Here is a 19,926-nt window from a genome sequence, read left to right on the forward strand (position 1 = left end):
GTGAGCGCATTTCTGCCGAGGGCTAGACAAGAGGCGTTGTTTTTAATTATATTCATCATTTCACTGGTGTGGAACTGAAACTGCGCAGCATTTCCTTCGTCACGTTCTCTCAAGCAACGAGAGAAATGGTTTAACAAATAATTGCTTCCTAATTTCGCGAGACCAGAAGCAGCAATGAACAAGTAACCAACTGTACAGTTGGTTACTGTTGGACACCGCACCATAGCTGATCCATCATCGGAAATACTTTGATAATGTGGATCGGCAGCTCGTCAAGTGATCAACAGTATATTTTATTACAAATCACTCAAGTAGGGCACATCGCGTGATAATAATACAGTCTGTCTTCGACCTAAGACAGAAAAAAAAAAGTCACTGACGTCATAACAACAGTACAATCCCTAAAATGGAAATATGCAGACACTTGATGAGAACAAAAGATGATACATGGGATAAACTTATCCCTTACTGGATACCCGGAGAGGGAAAGAGAAGTAGAGGTAGGCAGAGGGAGAGACGAACTCATTCTAACAACAGCGGAAACAACTTGGTCGAGAACAGCCCAAAATCGAACCGAATGGGATTCTACAGGCTGACAACAACAATAACGACGACGACGACAACAACAACGACCACAACAACAACACAGAGGCGTAGGTAGGGTGGGGTGGAGGGGGGCGGTTCTACCCGGGCGGCACTTTGAACCTTTTTGAACTTTTGCAGTTGATTCTAAAGTACAGTCTCGAGAACTCATTCCAAAGATTGTAATTAATCCTACTGCGAATTTTCCTCACAACTGCTGTAAGCGTTGCTAGTTGTGAGAGGAGTTTTTCTAAATAAAACTGATTAAGAATTCCCTCCGTTACTATGAAAGAGACTTCGCCAATGTCATCGACGATTTTGCTAACGAAAAGCAAGAAAAATAACATTTTAGAATGTTGAAATTAAAGTTTTACTTCAAAAATAAACATAGTGTTTTAATTTATTTCCCTGTACGTCGTTTTGGCTCTTTGTAGTATTTTCGTTGTGTATTGAGAGGGGCGGCAAACTCAGGGACCGCCCCGGGCGGCAAAAGCTCGAGCTACACCACTCCAACAACAACAACAACAACAACAGTCCTTGACCTGCAATTAGCAACGCCATCTAGTCAAGCGCTACTGTGAACATAATAAATGACTTTCTCAGTAAGCTAACGCATAGTTGACAAATGTCGCTGCCGTTTTGTTTGTTTCGAAAACGATGAAAGGCTTACACGGGATATATTCATTCATTCCCAGTTGAATCCGATAAAAAACGCATAACCGAGTCCTATGATAGCAAAAATAAGAATAGGAGTTAAACTATTCCGTAGATCACCAACAAAAGGAGCATCTACTCCAGTGGCGGTTCGTCGCTTCAAATCGTGGGGGTGCTGCAACTTTCGAAATATACATACGCACTGTAAGTACAAGTGCGTACGTGTTTGATTTATTGCGAAATATCAAAATTATGGTAAAAATTAAAAAAAAAATTAAACATGAAAAATATTGTTTATTATCGATAAAATTATACAGTTTAGTATAATTCCAAATTACTTAAAAATAAAATCCATTATCACAATCCCAATGATGTTCTAAAATAAAAACACATTCTATCCCACTAACTATATCATCTTCCGTCAGTCATGTCTCACTAATGCCAATAACCTGTGGCCAGGAAGAGCCAACCAAGACCAAAAATTCTTCCTTCTTGTTCCTAATACTCCTGGCATTACAGAGGCCCCTTTATCCCACCCCTATCTTGATGCGTTATAATAACTATCCCATTCTGATTTCTTGTCCTTCGTACTGGCTCGGGCTCATCATAAACATTCTTACACTCGACTGCCTCGCTGATTCTGCATATCCACTTCCTTCCCTCCTTAATAGTTCGAGTTTCCCTGATTTGGCACATCCACTCTCACTTCACTCAGTAACACTTTTTCCAGTTTTCCCACACCAAATCCATTCAAATGCAAATCATCCATCTTGTACAAATCCTTTCGCCCATCAAATGCTCCACACATCCACAAACTCCACACCACACGTCTGCATAACCTGCGCATCAAGTCATTTGCGATTATGGCCCTCCTTCTAAACTCTTCTCTGTCATACCGCGGAAACAGACTCACTATCCTAACTCTGTCACTCTTTTCTTTCGCTACCTCTAATAATTCCTTTAAGTCCTCTCTCATATCAAAGTTATCTCCTTTCAAATCTAATTTTCGCACCTGGCAAGTACGATTTAGTCAAACTCTCATCTATCACACTCTTACTAACGAGTCACCGTACAACACTCTTTCCTTCACTTCTGAAACACTCCCAATCATTCGCTTATTTTTACTTTCATACATTGCTTATTTCCGTTAGCCGAGGAGCTCGGGAAAGAGTTTTGCAGTCGCTAAAATATTAAAAATGGCTTTTATTTCTTAAGTCAACCAGTGACCAACCAGCGTCGATTTTTTTTACTGCTGAATTAATTTGTACAAAACCGTACCTTGAATCAGTTATGTTTTCCATGTGCTCATTTTAATAATAATAAAAAAAGACTAAATAAAAAATAGTTTGTGTTTTACATATCTTTAAAGTTGTATTTTATGTTTAAAATAATAGATTTGTTTATTTATAATTTATGTTAATAATCTTAATATGATTCTGGAATAAATATTTTATATCTATTTTAATATTTTTGTTATGATTTAAGCATCAATTAATTTTTGGATTATTATTATTATTATTATTATAAAGAGAGACCTCCGGGGAGTCAGTGACTCATCGAGGGAGGCCACATACTACACACACCAGCAATCCTACTTATTCTTGAATTCATTCCCACTGCTTGCACTCACAACATCCAATGGCAATCCAATCACGCACCACCTTCTGAGAGAAAAATCTAACCCTCACCCCTTCTTAGCGGATTATTAATATTTATTAAATTTTAAATATAACTTTTTTGAAAAATAATATATTACTAGTAAACCAGTAATTATGAAAATTTTTCACTGATGTCCCGTCAATTTTACAGTCCCAGCTAAGCAAATAACAGAAGACTTTTAAATGATCCACAGAGAAACTGATGGGCTTAACAACCAGGATGCACCGAATTTGAGAAAGTGTTTGGATTTGTGGATGATGCATTCTATAAACTGAATAAAGGCGAGAGAAAAGCAACAACAAGAAAAGCTACAACAGCACAGACATCATTGATGTCTGTGCTGTTGTAGCTTTTTTCTAGCTGGTTCAAAACGGGATGAACCCCTTAATTCATATTATTTTCCTGATGCATCACAGCTGGCTTTCAACTAAAAGCTAATTTCTCTTCTCGCTTATACAAAACTTCTTAATGGTTCCCAAAGGAAAAACTATGAACAACGTGAGATTCAAAACTTTGAACAACGATTAGAAGAAACCTGCCTGTGATTGGAGATTTCATTCTGGTCCATTTTTACGGCCATAGTTTTAAATTTTTATGCAACTTGCTCCTCCCTAATTCCACGCATACAGTCCCTACAGGGGACACATACACAGTTAACAAAATATAGTACACTGTCTTCCTGGCCATTGCTTCTGCTGAATTCCAGTCGAACCAAGCTAAACAGCTGGATCGAAGTTCAGCTTCGAATGCGAACTCCATCTCAATGCTCTTCATCTGCCATCAAAAATAATGGAATCGCTACAAAACATTGTCTAATGCTATCATCGCTCAATGTTCCAGATGTGATATTGCCATTGAAGAAATTCAAACTATCGCTTCAATTTGACATCTTCATAGCAATCGATAGGGGTTAAGTTTCCATTTTGTAGGTTTTCTTTTAATGCCCCGCCCCCCATCTCTCTCTTACTTTATGCCCTGGTGGGATTCCTCTCTTATAATTTCCTTACGAATGCAGAAATTGCATTGAACCCCCTTTTTCTTCATAGCAATGATTTCTTTGAAATTTTGATGATGATTCCACTCCATTGATAAACTGTTGGAATGTTCATAGTAATTTAAAACATGTAATAACTGAACAGGAAGTCATTATTTATATAACGAATTACATTTGAGCCCATCAATATGCATCTATGCGAGATGACTTCAAGATAAAATCATGTAATAAATCGTGCGACACTTCATCAAATTTAATCTTTCCAAGAATAATTTAAGTAGAACTAATCCATTCTTAAAACAGATTATCTTCACAAATCCATCATAGTAATAAAAAAAATGGATTCCTTCTAAGTTCAGTTAAAGGTGAATTAATCGCATTGTGGCTGTTCCAGAAAGAAATGAATGAAATCTTTTTACATTGAATTATCCAATCAAGCACCGCCATCAAACTCTTTTTGAAGAAAATGATTGCTTAAGAAAGAGAAAATAAGTTCTTACCAGTCAGATATGAATGCTCAGGGCTTCTAATTTTACACATCATTATCATAATTTATGTCCCCAATATCAGTTTCTTCTGAGACATTTACTATCTCAAATGCTTTCTGTTGAATCTGTCAGATTCCTGCAAATTGCATATGCCGCAATAAATACGCGGGGTCGAAGCTGCTTCGATCTCAGCAAGCGAATGCAGGCAACGTTTCCTGCAACTCTTTATTACCACAGAGCAGAGGAAACGCACTTAAACGCATTAGCTCGTGATGGTGAGACACACTGGAGATCATCAATCACGCTTGAAGAATTCTGCTGTCCGTGCCAGCATGAAATTGAATAATTTTTGTCCACGGCTTCACTTCAGGGGAGATTCGTTCTCGTGCTAAAATGCGATTCCTGCTTTAACAGAAATCCCTTCAGTGGGAGTCTGGGTAATCGGCACTCACTTGCAGCCATTTCTCCTCTTCGTTATGAGAACAAACCCTCCAAAAAGGAACAAAGTTTCCCCACTAAAACTGCCACTTCGTGAGGTTATGGAGCAAGGCGAACAGGTGCATGTCTCAGACCTGATTTTATCCATCCGAGGAGCTGAATGTTAGTCAGACATAAGTAGGAATTTATCCGTAATCAAGAATTTTAATGCTTTTCTTGTTTGTGTGGGAAGATTTATTTTCAGATTCATTATTATTATTATTATTATTTGACACCTCCAGGGAGTTCAAGGACTGGTCGAGGGATGGCACATACTCTACAGCTCTCAGTCTCTACTACTTCCACCAACCGCAACTACCTTCATCATCTACACCAACGCCATCTACCGCCGACCACCACAACCACTAATATTTCCTCAGACAACCAAGAGCATCCATGCCCACGGCGGAATTCGAGCCCTCAACCTTCACACTGGAGAGCGGATGCGCTAACCACTCGGCCAACCAGACCGGCAGTGATATCTATTAATATCTAGTACACATCTAGTAATACATTCATGTATGGTAACAGTATGTAGTTGACTCGTTGCGAATTAGCTTGCTACTAATGAAGAGTCTAAATTAATTTATATCCGGAATCCATTCTTCCTAACTATTGGAAACCAGTGGGTAGCCGATCTCTGTTCTCAGTAGTGAGCTGAGGATCACTTTGATGGCATGACGAAAGATGCCTTCAAGAGTTAGACGGACAACTGCCACCATTCTGTGATGTTAAAACCTAACTCGTATCCTTGTCTGAAACAGTATGAGTTTCATAACATATTTTTTCTCAGTTGTGGAGTTAAAATTTCTCCATGAAATGGGTGAAAAAATCCTGGAAAAATTTCCTGTAGAGGGAGAAGAATGAAACCCACATTTTGTTCTTCCTGTTTTTAATTCCAGTCGTTCAACGTTACTCTAATGAAAATAGGTTGTGCATCGGTGTTAGTTAGAAAGTCGCTTGGGAGTTGTCAACTTCCTATTTTGTTCTACTTAAGACAAAATTCAGCAATAAAAACGGAAGCTTTTATTATTGATAGTAAATAGCACTAAGTTAGCTTGTCCTCAAGAGTATTCGATTGTTGTTCTCATAACACACACACACACACACACACACACACACACACACACACACACACACACACACACACACACACACACACACACACACACACACACACACACACACACACACACACACACACACACACACACACACACACACACACACACACAGAGAGAGAGAGAGAGAGAGAGAGTGTATTGGTCTTCCAGAAACTGTCGACAAATTCTGGATGATTATTTTCTGAGAAGGGTGCTATCAACCTGAACCAGCGTCAGTTCTAATGTGTTTTTAAGTAATTCCCTTAGAGAAAGTTGTCTTCAGCAAAAGCATCTTTCACAAACTTGCGTACAACTCGCAATTATCAGCGTGATTTCGGCTGCGATTAGAAAACAGGCCGACATTAATTAGTGCGACTCGCTTTAGTGCTTGCATTATAAAAATTATAAAAAAATAGTCCGGTGAGTCCAAACTGCACTTCGGGGTGGCACCGACGAAACGATGTGCGTTATTACTTCAAATGGCTACTTAGTTTCTAGGACACAAATGCCTATTAAGTAGCTTCGACCTAACTAGTTAATAAACGAAACTGTGAGGTATCTTTTGACTTAGGAGAGTTTGATAAAAATGCATCTGAAAACTTTTTTGATATGGATTAGGTCGTTCTAATGCAATTCACGCGGGTCTATCTGTCATCCTCAAAGAGGGGAATGGTACTGTTAATAACTATTAACACATGAACCCGATTCATGGATACATATGTTGAATAATAACGATCCCAAAACTGAATCCTGGAGGATCCCACTTTAGGGACTAAACTCCTGGGGTCTGCTCCTAACCCCATGACTCCTAGAAGTCTTCCTTTCAGGCTACTGTTTGCTGCCTGCCTATCAACCAATTACACATCCTTTTAATCAAATAATCATCGATACTACATGATGCTTTTTTTTGCTAACATCTAAATAAGTCGCATTCATAGCCCTTGCCACAATCTTTTTTTCACACTCACTAAACCTCTTCCTAAAAACTTAACAGATTGGTCAAACTCAACTGACCGTTTACGAACACATCCGGCATGAACGCAACATGGTTTCATTTCATCTACTACACACTGAACTCTCCTTATGAATTGAAATCAAATTTCTAATCACCAATAGGAACGATATTTGTAGTCTTAATAATAATCATAAAAGGGTTTCACAGATGACCTTCATCTAGTGGCGGCTCGTCCATAAGGGCTGCTTTCAATGCAGCCCTTATGGACGAGCCCCCACTGTCTTCATCATTCGGTGAAACAACACCATCCTGCTTACTGTAGGTTTGAAGTGGCTGATACCAAGTCTGTCCCTAAGAGAACGGGTTCTTGTTTCTGTTCCCCCATCTACAAACATGCGCTATGAGTGATCCTCTTCGGAGTATGTCAGAATACTGAGGAGATCCTGAGTCTTCACATCTTCGAGAGTACAGCAGACAGCAGTTCTGTAAACTGAGCGCCACGTGGTACATGTTCTACATTGCCAGATCACGCCTGGAAGGAGGCCGTATGGAGGTGTGCGGGGGAAGACACTATTGAAGCTACGTCATGGTATAAAGATTGGATATGCCCTCAATGGCGGACGAATCCAAGAGTCTATCTCCTCTCTCTGCTTGTTCCTCCTCTACCTCCATGATCTTTTTTTTTCCGACTCTGAAACACCACACCATGAGAATAAACCAGAATTTTCTGAGATGGCTGGTCCAGTGGTTAGCGTATCCATCCTCCAACCAACTAGCAGCGGGTTAAAATCACGACATTAATATTTGTGAAAGCCTGAAGTGGCTTGAAGAAAGTTTCGTGTTTGGTCTTAAGAACAGGGTTTCGAGATTATGTAAAAATAAACAAAACGCAAACTAACAAAAAAAATCAGAAGTGTTATAAACCTGTAGATTTATAACACTTCTTGGGTGTGAGTCACATAAAAATAAATAAGCAAGTATAGTATCAGTGGTGTTTATATAAAAAAAAGAAACCTACTTAAAATGTAAATGTTAAAAAATATTCAAAAATCGGCACATTACCATCCTTCGAAGTGTAAACATTGAATTAAAGAATGTGTACCACAGCCACTTGCAGACATCTCACCGTGGCTTCTTCAGGAAACTGGCAGCCATCATTTCGATTATTATTGGGCCTGTTAAAAACAGAGCAGCAGCTGCTCAACGTTCTTTTTCGATATAACTACAAACACATCAAGCCTGCTTCTCCTCTTCCTGATTTACTCCATCTACCCCTGTCCTCTGAAACAACCTTCCTCGTGATGTATTTCTCAATAATTTCAACCTACAGCTCTCTCTCTCTTTCAGAAGAATATTAAATAAATTCGTTTTTGCTTAGTCCTCGCCTGCATCTCACACACTGTAATAATATACTATTGGTTGCTGCAACTCTTGTATAGGATAAATAATAATAAGAAGAATAAAGTGGAAAGACCTACAGAACAACTACTCCTGCGTACCATGTTCTGTGACGCTCTTCAGATTCACATAGCTGCTGTGAGGATTTTGGAATGACAGTCTTCATTTCCAGCTCCATTGAAAACTCCTTCCCAGTCTACAAGTCATGGTCATTAAAAAGTGTGCCAAGGAAGTCATGTAAATCAAACAAACAAATAAAAAACACATCGTAAATGACTTGAGAGAAAAACAAAATCTCCCTTCCAGTCTAAAAATCCGTCATCATAGCAAAACAACTATTGAACGTCTTTAAAAAGAGCAAAATGCAAAATCTTCTCATCATATACAAATGCAAGGTGTTCTAATACTTCGCAAACGCTGTTGGTCCATCTGTGCCCCCACTAGCAAAGATAGCAGGTTAGCGAGAGGGATATAAAAATATTCGATGTATATTTATTTACTAATGAGAGCGAATGTCATCTCTGCCTCCAGCCTTGATAGCAAGTCCCTTATCGTGCATTGATTAACACCTGCATTTACCTTTTCAACCGTCATCTTCCCGTTTCAATTCAACCTTCTACGTAAAAACTCGAAAATGATTAAACGCATCTGCAGTCTTAGCAGGATGTACTCCGGTCAAACTTTCTTTTTACTTTATTTAATCTTTTAACATAAAAACTTTTGGAATTCTTAGCGTTCTTAGCCAACTGTAGCTCATATTTAATCATAATCATATATTTTAGTCATATTTCGTTTTTAATCATATTTTCAGCTCAATGTTCTTTCAAACGAAACCGAGTTAACCAGCCTCATACAGCAGCGGGAAAAATTTTCAACCGTGAAAGTCGGTATTTTATCCTGCAAAACAAGCGAATCGGCAGATGAAAACAATTTACATAATTTACTGACATAATGTGTGTAAATTATGCGCTGGCTTCATTAGCCTTTTGGTTCCATCAGCCGGAATTCCAAACAACCATAAAAAATGGTACGTAATCTGATTGCAGCAGTTTCACGTATCCAGTCCGAATGACTACATTAAAATCGTCCATATTAATATTAATCTTTTATTTCCCCAATTCAGTGAATACCCTCTCAGGATTATTTGCCGATAGCGCGCTTAATTTTAGAGCTCTTGAATTTGCTCACACAATGCTTCAAACTGATCTCCGCTACACGTGTTTGACGTCAATAATTTCAAAATTTGTATTCTTCCGTACAAGTAATAATATTTCCCTTTCCATTTTTACCGACACGGTCTCGAGGAAAATTATAATTGCCCTCCTGTAAGTCATCGCCAAAAATCCCTTCTTAAATTTCATTACATCTTGTTTAGAATCTTCAGTTACAAAATAATACTGATTTTTAAAACTTCTTGCATTAAATATGCCTTGAACACTTAAATAACATTTTGAAGCCATTCTCCTTGACCCCCCCCCTCCTCCCTGAGTCCTGGACAGCTTTCGACACTCATCCACTTCTGTTTCTTTTCCAGTTACGGCGCCTGTCCTTTGATTTCTCCTTCAGATTTATTTTAAGTACGCCACAGCAGTTACGGCATTATCCAGTTCAGTGACACCACCAGCACTCAGATGTGTGACCTCATTACGAACACCAGCTGTTTTTACTGCTCAGTCGATCTGTGAATTAAGCAGTCCACATTCGTGTACGGCACGCAGTCATGGAGGATATACACACGCTCTACATGGAGCCAGCACACTTATCGCAGTAGGTTCATTCATCTGACAACATGTTTACCTTATTTAATCTTAAAATCCTTAAATTCTGGTAATGCTTTACATTGACGCACAATTGTCCATCTAAAAATCTACTCCTCACACACCTCTCTTCACCACACTTTTACATAACTTCCAAGGATAACCTCCAATTAATCGCCTTCTACTCTTTTTATAATCACTCTGGATTAGTCCAATATCACATCGATAGAGGGAAAGATGGGATATTGAGCGACATAGCATTCCCCACTAACTTAAACGTCTCTATCATACCTCTCTTCTTCCTATCCACCAAACTGCAATCCACATCTCTATAACCTCTCTAGCTATAATCTCTCTATAATAGTGGGCATTCCAGAGTCCTGATATTGTCTTAGTCACTCTTCCCTGAGCCCTCTCTAATGTTTCCACATGAGAATGAAAACTTAGTGACCAAATTTGGGCACAATAGTCGAGGTGGGGTCTAACCGGTGATTTATATAGTGGCTGAAGCACCTCCTTATTCTTTCATGTTAGAGTACTTCTTATCATAGCAGCAATATGATGTGCAACCTTTGCAACACTCATGCGGATATATTATTATTCTTATCCGGGCACCTCCATGGAGTCCGAAGATTCATCGCAGGAAACCCAATCTATCCACACAATCTGTCATACCTCTCCTTGAACCCATTAATTGATAAAGCACTCGCAACTGACTTTGGCAACCCATTCCCCAGTCTCCAAGCAAAAAATCTAGTCCTCAGACCCCCTATTGACCACACCTTTATTCAACTTCCAGGGATGACCCCGTGATCTGTCCCCTCTAGCCAAGTGGTGAAACATTTCCCCTGCATTTGTCCTATAAAATCCTTTACGCAACTTAAATGTTTCTATCACATCCCCTCTTTTTCTCCTATCAACCAACTTCTGAAATCGAAACACCTTCAATCTATCCTCATAGGGAACATTCCACAGGCCACTCACCATCTTGATCACTCGCCTCTGAATCTTCTCCACAGCTTCCTTATCCCCAAGAAACCCAGGGGACCAGACTTGAGCACAGTAATCCAGATGTGGGCGTATCGTGACGTTATAAAGAGGAATGACAACTTCCTTACCTCAACTTGTTAATGTATTATTCACTAGCCAAGGAATCTTATCGGCTATATTAGCAACCTTAGCAATATGCTCTTTAAACTTTAACTCTCTGTTTACCACAACCCCTAAACCTCAGCTTCATCTATTTCCTGGAGTGCAGTGCCATCATTGTGATACACAGCTTGTAATCTATTTATCCAAAAATGCGTAACTTTACATTTCTCGCCATTAAACTGACATCATTATCTTTTGCCCATACTGACAGCCTACTTAAATCATCCTGCAAGCTTCTCCACATCGCCTTGATTAACTATTACTCTACCTAATTCATCAGCAAACAACGGAATATTTCCTTTCAGGTTATTTGATATGTATTATTTATGTACAAATTGATGGATATTGACTCCGTTTAATTGAAATAGAGAGAGAGAGAGAGAGAGAGAGAGAGAGAGAGAGAGAGAGAGAGAGAGAGAGAGAGAGAGAGAGAGAGAGAGAGAGAGATTAAATTGCTACGTTTGTTCGAGTATAAAATTAGTTGAGCTAGTTTAATAATCTACTGTGGGCTTCATTAAGACCATACAAATAAATACACAAAGTATGCGTTTTTTTCATTCTTCTTAAGTTGAGAATAATCTGTACATAGTTTAACTGTAAAGTTAGACTTTGAACCGATTATTCTCAACATAGATTCTCGTGTCATTAAGTGAGCTAATTCCACATCGATAAAGGGCCAGATGAGATATTGAGCGTAGCATTTATACCAAGAAACCCTGTAATACGGAGCTCCTGAGCTTATCATGACCATCAAGCATTTGTTGCGAAAGGTGGTGGAATTATTTTCATAACATTGAAACACATCTCTGAAATAAATAAAAAAAATTAAAAAAAAAATAAATAATAATAAAAAAAAAAAAAATAATAATAATAAAACAGTAATTAATGTAGAAACGTGTGGAAAACAATTTTTGAAATTATTGAAACACAATCCTCTATTTTATTTCTTGCTGCCAGGTGGCGGGGTAGTGCCATTTTTAGTATAATCTAACGTTAAAGGATTCATAATATATATTTTTTAAAATGTCATTCGCGTAATAAAAATAAATGCTTTGTTTGGTGCCATCATTTTATAAACCTTAAAAGTGCTTCTTTGCAGTTTCCACCTGAAATATTGCCAGCCAATAACTGTTAGCGTTTTTTCGAATTCGCATCGCATTCACTTAAGTAACTACGCTCGGGAATTAATTCGGGCACATTTCTGGAATCGGCTGGTGGATTTTTAACGGTTCTCATCTCGGCGTAGGAGACAGCAACTTCTAAACAAGTGTCTGGCATGCCAATCCGGCAATTCCAATCACCGAAGAGCGCCCTCTGGCTGTTCTTCATGAAAAATCCCACGAGAGAGAGTAATAGGAGTGAAATTTGAAAAGTGCCACCTAGCGATGGAACGAAGACCGTGACAAATGACACTTGGCAGCCTGTCTCGGTGATGTATACGGTGACATTCACCTGTAGTCTTGTTAGCAGCCGATCGATACTTCCTATCGCCTGCTCGTTGTCAGCACAACGCCTATAATTTCTCGTTTAGTAGCGCCAGAATTTAATAAACTGTTTGGAGCGTTAACAGAGGCTGTAATTAGCCGATTTAAGAAAGAAAACGCAAAACGAAGCCTCCCATTGCCGTCTCTAATAATTAGCCTTATTTTTAGCTAGCGTATCCACAAATGGGTGGAGCCTAAATAACGGCGGCTTATTTCCATTAATTTTGTCATTTATGATTCAATTACTTCGTGTTAAATTGCTCGTGTGTTGCTTTAATTTATCTCCTGGATTCTCGTAACGAACTATTATCGGAATTATTACGTTTTTCGCCTTTCTCATGTCAGACAGAGGTTTAAACTCTCACATAAATTTTGAATGACAGCAGGCCTGTCTCCCGTCGCCCTTTGGAGAAAAGGGGTGGAAGTCCTTTCTGATATATTGTCCTATTTTTTTCATCCCACAAAGAATTTTTTAGATTGTTTCCTTTATATTGATTCGTAAAATAATTAAACAAATGTAAAGGTATAAACTGCGCCAGAAGAAAACATCAGACAGAATAATTGCCAGTTGTTTCACAAAAAGCAAAAAAAAAAAAAAAAAAAGGAATTAAGGTGTGTTTAATGACGATAGGAATTGAAACTAGTGTCGGTCTGAACACTGTAACAAACATGGTTTCCACACAGACTAGACAAAAATGAAAAATAACATTTACTGTTCGCCATGCCTAACTTAACTCCATCCCACTAAAGTGCTTTTATTCTAATACTTTTGACAGGCTAATACTAAACAATAAAATGTGTTTTAGAAAGTGCATTACGCGAACTTATCCGTTGTAAAATAATTGCTATAAATCGTGAATTTTCTGGCGTAAGATGAACAAATGCAAAGAGTAAGACTGAGAAATAACTGAAAACAAACATTATATATGCGAATTACGGCTTTCACTATAACGAAAATAATGAACGAGTACTGCAGTTATTACAACCAAAATATTTCTATAATAACTTTTTTCGATTGTGTGTATAAAATGGAGTAAAAACCCTTTTTTCATAAAAAATGATTTAGAGGATTTATTAATGAATTTTCGTTATAAACAACGCCGGTTTATATGAATTTTCTAAGGAAAATCAATAATTACTTTGAAGAAAGCGACACCTCCTCCCCCCAAACAGTTTACGAAATATTTCACGAAATATTCCACATCCTGCATTCTTGATTCGAGAAAGCACACGTCATGCAGGTCATGAAATGAGTATATTGTGAGTCAGTTCTACACACACACACACACACACACACACACACACACACACACACACACACACACACACACACACACACACACACACACACACACACACACACACACACACACACACACACACACACACACACACACACACACACACACACACACACACACACAGCAGCGAAATTCTGATTTGGCTGTTATGAGAGTTAAAATGTCTAAAAGACGTTTCTCACCCGTGCAAAGGGATTGCAGCCTGGGTAAGCACAATCGGTTCATGAACAGGCACTGAGTCCCTTTTCTGCCGAAGGCGACTCAGTGCTGTTTTGATATGTTCGCAATAGTTCGCTAACACCAATTTTATGCCAAACCCGACGATTCTTATGTTATGTCGCATATGACCTCTGCTACTTTTCTTTCGTTTCTTTAACGCTGTTCATAACAACGTTTGATGTTTCTCCCGAAGAAAAGCAGTTAGGAACATCCGTTGTAGATTTATTTTCTATATTTATTTATTTAAAAATTTATTTAAATTGTTGCTTGTTTGGCGTGTGGGGGTTCCCCCAATTTTCCCCATCCGTCTTTCTTAGGCCCGGTTGAGGTTGTGCCCTCCAAAACGAGGTACTTCTAAATATATATTTTTGACTGTAACTCCTTGTGTGTTCAGGAGGACAGTTTGTCTGTTCTGAGGAACGGAAACCCGAGTTTCCGGTTGAAAAAACCCCTACCTCCGTATGAAACCGGCTAACTCACCTTCAGTCAAAGGAGACCGGATTAAGGTCCTCACGTCATAGACGGGAATCGAACTCGGGTCTTTTCAGCCAAAAGGCTTCGTCTCTACCGACTGAACTACGAAGGCTCTAATTTATTTAAATAGTAAATATATTTAAATATTTCATAAAATAAATAAATAAAATATATCTACATAAAAGGATATTGGATAAAGATTCATCTAACCCCTGTTGTTCCCCTATACAGAGTTGGTGAGGACGTTTCAGCCCTATCTAACTTTCGGAGACTGAGAAGTCAGTTCAATCTCCACCGTAGCCATCAGAGATAACTAATCCAAGACTATCACTAATAATAAGCAGCATCTGGTTGGTGAACACGCGACTATTAAGTGCCGCCATCTCGTGGTCCCTAATGGTGAAACTATATCTGCTGTCTCTGAAATAGTGTAGGTTTTGCATACGATTTTCTTGAGTTTAAGAAAGGAAAACCCAACTTTACCGGAGAAAAAACACGACTAGCCGTGCCACACATCGACTAACTCGGAATCCGGTAGTAGAAAAAGGCTCAGAAAATTTTCCTGTAGTCATCGACTAGAATTGAACTCAGCTCTTTCTTCAGTGTTGATGGCAAAGGCCACTTCCATTGAGCTGCCAAGGCGATTCGGTATGTATATAGATATTTATTATATTGTATATCCCTTTAATTATTAATGAAGAGGTCAAATTCAATCAACCTCATGTTAAATTTACAGCACGTCAACAACTTCTGGGCATGAAAAAAAATTACAGTGATAATTAGAGAAAAAAGTAACCCTTACAAAAGAAGCATGCTGTAAATAAGCGGTTATTAACAACATATATTTTATTGTTTTAAAGTTTAATTTCCTGTACTACATGCAGCTTTGATTCCCTCAACTTAATCATGACCATTGGGATCATCTCTCCTCAAGGAGCTCCGTATCTTAGTTTATATCGATTATACTCTTTGGCTGGAACGATTTGAGTTCGAATCCGCGTCAGATGTGAATAATTTTAAAAGATTTTTATCTGAGAGGGCGAGTTAACCGGTGTCATATGGAGGTAGAATGGTGTTTCCATAAAATTCGTTTCTCCTGGAGCAAGACAGGTAAATGGACCAGATGGACACACTCGATTCACAGACATAACACACTAGCTTAACAGCCTTAGATGCTGTGACTGTAATTCTGACCAATAATCAATTGCATTCCTCACATACGCACACACACACACAATCATGTAAAAACTGAGAAATTTTATCCATCAACCAAAATGCTTCAAATCCATCGCCAAATGGCATAGTTGGTGCTTGACTCAAAACATTTTAAGCGAACAATTTGAATTCAAAAACATCTCCTGCAGACTCGTCTCTTCCTCCAAATAAAACTCGTCGCTCGATCGCTGTGAATTTTTTGCGAATTTCATGGACATCGTTCATTTAAGCTTACATTTGTGATTCTGCTCGTATCCTATAAATCTGAAAGCTCAAGGTAATCACTATGAATTAACTCACTAACTATTAGTTTTCTTCTTTCACCGACGTCCTGTTAGTTAGACTTCAAGCATAAAATGGCTTGACAACGTAACAGATGTAAGAGTTTAACTGAGCAGATAATTTTAAAAAAATTATCTGCTCAGTTAAACTCTATCAGTGCATTTCTCAATTTATTATAACATATTTTATTTCCAGGAAACTTAAAATCGTCGCAAGCATATTATCACATGACATTTGCTTTAAAGAAACATCACAACCGAATTATTTTGGGCGGATTATTCTGTGTCCTCTTATGAGGAGAAATTGCAACAGATTTCTTTACGTCAGCGCTGCAGTCGAGATAAATATTGCGAAAAAGAAATATTTAATTCTCCTTTTCTGATTACGAAAATCTCTTTGTGCTCATCTTGCAGGACTCTCTCTCTGTAATTTTAATGATGACCAGAATAGAAGCAATTAAGGCTTTTTATCTACGGAAAGATTAAAGGAAAAGAAATCAAAGCATTTACCTTGTCCGATAAGGAGCTGTCCCGAGAACTAATGCCAATAACAGGAATATTGTAGAAACCGCAGGTGTAGGAAACTGCGGCAGGGGAAAGCTCTACAGAAGAAGGGTGGCTGATAACGACTACAAAAACCTGAAAAAATAAATAAAAATTTCGAGTTAGGTGACTGAAGTCAATTAAGAAAATTGCAAAGGTCTTCTTTCATTTTTTTTATTTGTATTTTGATATCACTTCACTTTTTTTTAAATAAACAATTTTTAGCCTAAGTTTTGGAAACCAAATGAAAAATAAATAATAATTATTATTATTAAGAAATGGGTGGACACGTCTGGGAGTCCCGCCAGAACACCTGAGCTTGGTGGCGGAGGATCGTGCCCATTTGAAGTCCCTCCTGTAGCTGCTGCCTCCACAACCCAGTTAGAAAAGGTGGGCTTTGAAGATAGATGGATTATTAAAAATACCTCTAGAGAGTCAAGAACATCGAGAGAGGCCACATATTACCTGTCATGCCTGTTCTTAAATTCTTGCACACAACATCCAATAGTAATCCATTCCAAGCACCCACCACTCTATGAGAGAAAAAATCTAGCTCTCACTCCCCCCCCCGCGCCTTCTAGACGATCATTCTCAACTTCCAAGGATGACCTCTCGTCATTTTACCTACATAAAACAAATATTCCGTCTGCTGATATTTTCTGTGGCCATTTCAAAACTTTGAATCACATCATCTCATTTTCTCCTGTGGGCTAGTGGCTGCAGTTCAGAAATTCTCAATTTGTATTCCATAATCTGTATCCTTGGTATCATTATAAACACTCTCCTTTGCAATGACTATCAGAATCACCATAAACAAGAAGACCAGTTCTGCGCACAGTGGTCCAAATGCGCTGTTATCAAGGTCTTGTAAAGAGGCAAAATGACTTCCTTATCTTTACATGTCAAGGTTCGTTCAGTTTTGCAATTATATTTTGAGTTGTATTCGAAATCTTTTCTACATGGCTCCTGAACTTCAACTTGCTACCTACTAATGCTGAAAAATCCCAGCCTGATCACTTTCTTCTAGCATAATCCCACCAATATAATACGACATTGGATGTGTAATCACACCGAAGTGCATGATTATACATTTACTAAAACTGAAATTATAGTTGTTTTCAGGTGCACACAGTTCCAGCCTATTCAATTCATTCTGTAAGTACTAAACATCAGCCGCATTCGTGATTACTCTACAAAGCTTTGCACCATCAGTCAATAGCTGTATGCGCTTGTCAAATCCTTCTCAATATCATTAATGTACAGACTAACAAATGGACCAAGCACTGATCCTTGTGGCAGACCACTGGTTACCTTAAATATTGTAGACTCACATCTCTCGTATATCACTTTTTGATATCTGTCACTCGGCCATCCTCTTATCCGCGCCAATATTTTATAATCCAATCCTATACTCTCTAATTTATGTAACAGACTACTATGCTGTGTTCTGTCAAAAAGTATCAAGGTGTATCAATTCCTCTTTGTCCCAAAGGTAACTTTATTATAGAATGTGAACAAGTTGCTAAACATGATCTTCCTATAGTAAACCGATGCTATGTGTTGCAAAGTTGAAATTCTCTGTCAAGACATTTCCGAATGCGGTGAATACTATTTCGCCGACTTTTCTAAAATCTTCACCACCACTCCTGAGATAATAATTGGTCGATAGTTAGATACATCAGTCTTTGTATTTGTGCAATGGGATTAACGTACATTCTTTCCACTCCTGTGGAATATTCCTTTGTTCTGAGACTCAAATTATATGGCCTGGTCAAAGGAATAGCCAGTTCAGCTGAACACTCTTTCAGTATCCATAATGATATCCCACTAGTCCGTATTGCTGAATTCGTATTCAGTTTGCAACAGCTCTAATGCCTCCTCTTCATACACCTGAGTTTCTTCGTGTGAGCGCAATAAAACAGCTTTTATCAAAATGACCACTTATTAGTAGAGATTGTTGAATCAATAAGTGGTCATCTTAACAAACAAAACTGGCTCTGCAAGCTAAAGACAACCCAAACAAATTCTATTTAGCACGCAGCTAGTTTCTTTTCATACTCAGACTTTGCTTTCCTTACAACAGCCACAACTCTTCGGTTTGCTCTTTATAATTTTCCTATCTGACATCGTCCGCCTTTTGTACACGGTATTAATTCCACATCATCTTTTTCTTACGAATCTCTTGCTTAACAAGATTACCCATCCATTTCGCTCCTACTTTATTTATTCTTCGAACTCTAGGAACACTTTTTGATACTGCATCATTTAAGAATTTTTAAAACATTTCCCATGCGTTGTCAATATCCTTCTCATCCAACAACTAATATCACGGCGTGGAATCCAGCATACTCCTTAGGTGATGAAAATTTCCTGCTTCGTAGTTCAGCATGTAACCTTTTGAATGGAACATTCATAAACTTTGCCGCTTCCCAAGTCATTTGAGGAAATGTTTCACAACAGCTCAGTAAATTCGATTTCGTTTTTCCTTCTCAGCAGATTTCACTGCTACCCAATTAGTGTTCGGATAATTAAAATTTCCCATCATGGTTACTCGTTTTTCACCCATCACCTTTATTTGGTAATTCATTTCTACGAAAACGCTAAGTCTTTAACAAGCCCACTATGTATATGATCTTCTTGTCTGACTCCATCTTACACTAGATGGCTTCAAACTTGCTGCCATCTAGTGCCACCCTAGCACTACTTTTGTTTTAAAAAAAACTACCTAGAACTACCGTAAACGGCCTAGAAAAAATTCATCGAACTAATTGTAGTCTTTCTTATCAGCGATATCGGAGCAAACGTAATTTCGACGAAAGATTCTACAAAAAAAAAAAGAAAAGAAAAAAAAGTCATCTGTAGGAAATCAAATTGTTCCCTGGCTGGCATATTGTTTCACTTTTTTGTTCCTGGTAAATTGATTTTTAACTTTTCAACATTAAAGATACTATTATGGTAGTTTTAAAGTAACTAACCACTAACTTATTTTGTATCCAGAGAGTATATCGAGGCACAGGGCCGCGCCGTGCGGTTGTGCAGATTGTACCCCGCACAAGGGTGCTTGGAGATGAGGGTTGTCATTTCACCAAGGGAAATAATAAAAAATATAGAAATTTTCTTATTCTTGAATTATATCGTACTGTATAAATTACAGAATTACAAATTATAGTTAATGCAATAAAAATGAAAT

General features: G+C 38.2%; 1 protein-coding gene across 1 annotated transcript in view; it reads right to left on the reverse strand.

Moving 5' to 3' along the window:
* LOC150105230 (glutamate [NMDA] receptor subunit 1-like) overlaps window positions 1-19,926 on the reverse strand; it is a 550,508-nt gene that overhangs the window by 513,585 nt on the left and 16,997 nt on the right. Inside the window, exon 2 of the mRNA XM_090395141.1 lies at window positions 16,704-16,832. Coding sequence (XP_090251267.1) covers window positions 16,704-16,832 — 129 coding nt within the window. The remainder of the gene's footprint in view (window positions 1-16,703; window positions 16,833-19,926) is intronic.

Source organism: Typopeltis vanoorti, chromosome 7 (genome assembly GCF_054136105.1).
Source record: "Typopeltis vanoorti isolate ZY-2024b chromosome 7, IOZ_Tvanoo_1.0, whole genome shotgun sequence".
Lineage (NCBI taxonomy): Eukaryota > Metazoa > Arthropoda > Arachnida > Uropygi > Thelyphonidae > Typopeltis > Typopeltis vanoorti.